The sequence below is a fragment of the Primulina tabacum genome, chromosome 13 (genome assembly GCF_025594145.1).
Source record: "Primulina tabacum isolate GXHZ01 chromosome 13, ASM2559414v2, whole genome shotgun sequence".
Lineage (NCBI taxonomy): Eukaryota > Viridiplantae > Streptophyta > Magnoliopsida > Lamiales > Gesneriaceae > Primulina > Primulina tabacum.
In genome coordinates this window covers 30201908-30207907 of record NC_134562.1, presented here as the reverse complement: position 1 = coordinate 30207907, position 6000 = coordinate 30201908, and the positions used below count along the sequence as shown (strand labels likewise).

The 6000-nt window shown below is 27.3% G+C and overlaps 1 protein-coding gene across 1 annotated transcript; it reads left to right on the top strand.

Annotated features, from left to right (window-relative positions):
• The first annotated feature begins 3432 nt into the window (after nt 1–3432).
• On the top strand, nt 3433–3954 carry LOC142521991 (uncharacterized). Its single transcript, XM_075625167.1, has one exon. The coding sequence runs from the start codon at nt 3433–3435 to the stop codon at nt 3952–3954; it is 522 nt and encodes a 173-aa protein (XP_075481282.1).
• The last annotated feature ends 2046 nt before the right edge of the window (nt 3955–6000 follow it).

Sequence of the window (6000 nt, the reverse complement as noted above, 5' to 3'; positions counted from 1 at the left end):
TAAATAAATTTTTTAAAATCTTAATAATTAATATCACAAATAAATATTATGATTGAAAATAAAATTTATATGAATTAATAAAATAAAATAATTTAGATATCATATTTTTAATTAATTTAACTCTGACGTAATAAATTTAATTTCTTAATTCTTTTTTTTTATTTATGAAGGAGTTTAAATGTATCTTATTTAAGAGAGTTATTTAAAATTCAAGTTTAAAATTATTCCCCATGAATTAAAATTCATTCATCCAAATGCAGTGTAATATAAATTATATTCTGGATAAAATCTTTTCTGCACAATATGTCAAATTTTATGCTTCGCCTAGTAAAATCAAAAATTAAAAAAAGAAAATAATAAGTGAATTTAATCATTAATTGAGTAATTGCACAAAATATCAATTTTTGACATATATGTAACGTGTGTGACAATTTTAATCATGCATTTTTTTATTGAATCAATTATAAACATATAAATATCTTCTGATGATCAATTTTTGTTTTTCTCGTCTAAATCATGTATTTAGATGTCGAGTATCATGTAAATTTTTATGAATTTGTGGTTAAAAAAATCATTCGCGACATACAAGTGTGTTTAATAACATAATTATACGAATTTAACAATAATAATAGTAATTTTATTATGTAATTTTGACATTCTCTAAAATTGAATATCGGAACATAGTTAAAACTAGTTACTCTGCACACGTGATGCGTGTGTGCACAATCTTTTTTATTATTATCGTTGGACTAAAGTGAAATTTGACAAATTATGGAGGGACTAAATTGATATTTGGATGGTTGAAAAAATAAAAATAAAAATAAAAGTGTGTTTTGAAATTTTAAAAAACAAAACAAAAAACAAAAGTGTAACATTAATATTATATAAGGATAAAATTGGGAAAAAAAAATTTGATGTCTTCTCTAGGTAGTTATTATCATATGCTCACACTTAATAATATAGTATATAAGTATAGGGCATAGTTTGGTATCTGCGATAAGGGAGGGATTGATAAATAATCTTCCTTATCCCATGTTTGATACCTTTTTAAAAAGTCCATGCTAATATCATGGGTCTTTGATAAATAATTTTTTAGAAGGATAAAATGTCTCTTCTATTAGATGTGATAATTTTAATTTAATGATAAAATACACTACAAATGACTTAATTACCCTCAATTTATAAATGATTTTTATAAATCTATGCTAGTAGGTAGAAACTAAAATCAAATAAATATTTTTATTTATTTTTATATATTATATAATATGATAATTATATAAATGAATTCGAGATAATTATATAAATAATTTTTATAAATCTCAATAAAATTATTTGTATCACCCGATTAACCTTAAAAATTGATATTTGACTTGACTCACAAAATCAAGGGCTCAATTATCATATTATATAATATATAAAATTAGGTAAAAATAAATAAATCATGCAAGCATTATCGACGCATGAACAGATAAGAAATATGAACTCAAGAAACAACTTTGAAATTATAAAATTTATTATGATAAGGTTAATTTTGTCATTACAATCTAATATATAAATTTAATCACTCTTGTTAAAATCATATCAAACATTAAATATAATATCCTACATCTTATTTATCCTTAACTTATCCTTATATTATATATCACATGTTTATCCTATCATGTGTACCAAACTATGCATAAAAATATAGATAGTACATATAATTAATTCAACTAAATATACATAAATAAAATTATGACACTCCAACATATACATGACTAAAAAAATTACAATTTGCGTTATTAAGGATTTTGATTGAACTACTGGGCCAAAGATGTTGGGCTTTATTTATGGGCTATGATTGGTTAAACACCGTATTATCCAACTTCTCTAAGACTTGACCCAATTCCAACCACAATGATGAGAATATAAGATTGGCTCTGGTAGTCAGTTCTTGTAACAAGTCTTCTACATCTATTGGAAAAATGCATGAAATGCAAAAATCAGTTGGTGGCAGAACTGACTTATGATTTGACAATAATGAATGCAATTCCTCTAAGGTAAATACTCAGTTTTATTTGAATAAAGACAAGTCTAAAATGATACACGTTATTCGATCCAACACAATATATAAACACGATCAACCAAAAGTCCAAACCACTCAGACTGCATCTTGTGAGAATAAGGTTAAGCATATGAGTTAGCTATGTTGAACACGAGAGGTCTAATTCTAGTCCGACATGGCTTACGCACGGACAAGGGCTAGCTAGTCATGGTTACCATACCAACTTGAGCTGGTCTCGCAGGAAGTCTAGTGCATCCGGACATTACTCCATGAAAGGTAAACATGTCTGGTATTATACCCGAAAATCAGTTCAAAAAAGGTGAACATGTCTGGTATTATATAAACTAAACTTTTTATATATATATATATTTTTTCTCTTTATTCTCATTTTATTTCTTCAGTTAAAAAATTTATCACGTTAATTCCATATTCAAAATTTTTCAATTCCATCATGAGTAACTAAATTCTTAAATTTGATATGAAAATGTGAAACTCTTGGTATGATAATAAAAATAACAATCTATGCTTAGTTTTATTTAATTTTAATTTGTTTATGTTATATTTATTTTTTGTTATTTAAGTATAATTATATCATACTTATATATGAGGGTTTTGATTTATTATTGATATATATGTTACATCCAATTCTTGGTACTATTTAAACGTTAACCTGATATTACCAGCGGTTTAAAGTGATTAATTTGATTTATTATATATGAATTATCATAATATTAAATTATCGATATCATTTAAATGTTTGATTGGTATTACCTGCTCGCTTAAAATGAGAACATTGCTTTAGTGTTTACAATTATATAGTTCAATATATCGTGAGAATTTATAAGCTTTGATATATATAATATAACTAATAAAGAAATAATGTATAACAAAACATAAATAAAGGTTAATTAATATTTTTGAATAATCATTTTATCAAGTAGATTCCAAATATATTCAATAATAATAGCTTTATCGAAATAGCAAGAATAGATAACTGTTTATCCATCAAATGACTTCATGATAACACGAGTAATTGATAACTGTTTATCCATCAATAATATATTCCTCGATTCCTGCTTCGATTTCTCTTGTGAACCCTGAAAAATTGGAAAAAAGAATATAACCCAAAGAAATAATATGCTTATGATCGCTACTTGTAATCTATAACGAAGGAGAACCCTTGAATTATGTGGTGTGTAACCACAAAAATTTGATCTTTTATTCAAATTTATTCTCTCAATAATCCTTATTTTTCTTTTCTTTTTTCCTCATCATCAACGTGACTCTGGACTGATTCCGAGAAAAGAAGAAGAAAGGGAGATTTTTACAAGAACTCGATTTCAAGAAAATATATATACATATAAAAAAAGAAAGAAAAATCAAGAAATATGTCTTCAAAGTTCAATTCTCTCTTTCTCTGCATGGCTTGTGTTCTTTTCCTGATCGCCGCCCAGAGTCCATCCGCCGCCGCCCGCAGGTTCATCGGCGTGAACCCCTGGTGCCGCACCGCCAGCCACAAGCGCCTCTGCACTCAGATGGCGAAGGGCGCCACCACTTGGCACGACGCCTCAGCCAACGCCATGAAAACAACTCTCGAGCTAGCCAAGCGAATCCAGTCCATGTCCCACCTCATCAAGCCGGCCATTTCCTTCCTGGAGCCGCAGAGTCGTGAGTCGATATTGGCTTCTTGCGCCGAGGATTTCGACATAACGATCTCGGACCTTGAGGAGAGCATAAAGGCCCTGGAAGTTAATGACATGGGGACGCTCAAGGTTCACCTCAGCGCTGCTTATAGCACCGACTGCTCCGACGCGCTGGCCGAGTTCGGAGTCCAGGATCCTCTCGCCAAAGTTTCAAGCCATTACTTGAAGATGGTGGACAATTGCTTGGCCGTTGTTCAGCAGATATGATTCATCGGCTCAAATCCTATATATATATAAAATAAAATTAATTATTTTTCAATATGTATGTTAGTATATATATATATATATATACACTAACATACATATTGAAAAATAATTAATTTTGAAAATAAGATTTTAGTAAGAACCCTAAAACTTATAAAAGTATTGTGTGCGTTTGTCAATGTTACATCGATCATACTCATGTTATTTGGTTTTAGAGGTCAATATATATGTTGATTTAATCATTTGTAAAATGATTAAAAATTTATAGAATAAACATAATATATATTTTTTATTTTTTTTCTTTTATCAATTCATAATTATATATGATATGCATACAATTAGTAATGCTTCCCCCCGCAAATTTGTATGGAAATTTTCATTTATAATCTTAGTGTTTATCATAATATATCTGTTTCCTAAGTACCTTAACTTTTTGAAAAAACACATATTTTTGGTCCGGCAATTTGGATATTTTTTTTTTAAAAAATTTGATTCTGTAATTTGCATTTTTTCTAAATATTCGATCATATTTTTTTATTAATTCGTGATTAATTTATTCTTGTAACTTGCTTTTTATTTTTCAATTTTAATAATTTTTCATCGAAGTGTTGTCATAATACTTGATACGTCAACGATCCGGTGTCATGTGATCAGTATTCAAATAAAAAAATGACTAAAAAGAATTTTTTTAAAAAAGAAGCAAGTTTCAAGACCAAAATCATGAACTAATCGAGAATAAGATCAAAAATGAAAAATGTGCAAGTTGCAAAATCAAAAAAATAAGTTTCGCTAATCTTTTTCTTTGCTTAATTTTCTACCAAAGTTTTGTACACTTCAAACATGTTACAAACTTATGTTTCAACAAATAGACAAACATAGCTTCAAAAAAAAAATGCAAGTTTCAGTACTGACTGATCGAGAATAAGATCAAAAATAAAAAATGTGCAATTTACAAAAAAAAAAAATAATAATAATAATAATTTTCGTAATCTTTTTCTTTGGTTAAAATTCTACTAAAATTTTATACACATTAAACATGTTATAAACTTAGTCCTTATGTTTCAACAAATAGTCAAACGTGTATATATCTAGCAAGATTATTAATTAATCATACAAAAATATAATAAAATATATATAAGTTTCTTTCTGTTGCAATATTCCATTTAATCGACAAATATCCGATGAATGAGATCAAGAGCGGAATCTTTCTTGAAATGGTTTCTTAGTCTTCACTCTTCACACTCATTGGGCACAAATTTTGCATTTTTTTTTTTTAATTTTACATTTGAATTGATGGATTTGGAGCTATTATTTCAAATCCATAATAACAAAACTATTTGTTTGTTTGGATAAATTCATTTGAGAATGAATTTCAAATTTCAACCGGCCATTGAGTTATTTTTTTAATTATTATATTTGATTTCAATTCATCCAAATATAGAGGTATTTCAAACAATTCTTTTAGGAATATGTCTCTTGTGAGACGGTCTCACGAATTTTTATATGTAAGACGGGTCAACACAACCAATATTCATAATAAAAAGTAATGATGTTATTATAAAAAAATAATACTTTTTCATGGATGACCCAAATAAGAGATCCATCTCACAAAATACGACCCGTGAGACCGTCTCACACAAGTTTTTGCTTTCTTTTAGATCTCTCTCAAATCCAAATTATCTAATCTAAACACAACCTAAAATTATTTAAACCCCAAGATTTATACAAAACAACATTAATCAAATGTGTTTGCTGTAGATTTTCCTATATATAATAATCTACGATGGTAATTAAAGATAGAAAGAGTCAACTTTCCGAACTCAAAAACAACCTTAATAATGGATTTGCTGAGGTACTGTTTGTGATCTCTAAAAAAATGATTATGCCAGTTTGTTTAGAGAAAAAATGATACCCTTAAAACTTAATATTCTTATATTTTTCAATGATAAATATGATAGATAGTATAAATAACATGAATTCTATAAATAAAAGAAAAACAAAATATATCATCCAAAACAATATGTCATGACAAAATACTAATAAAGCCAA

Bases quoted from the DNA above. Each gene is read 5' to 3' on its own strand.
- LOC142521991 (XM_075625167.1), top strand. From the start codon at position 3,433: ATGTCTTCAAAGTTCAATTCTCTCTTTCTCTGCATGGCTTGTGTTCTT.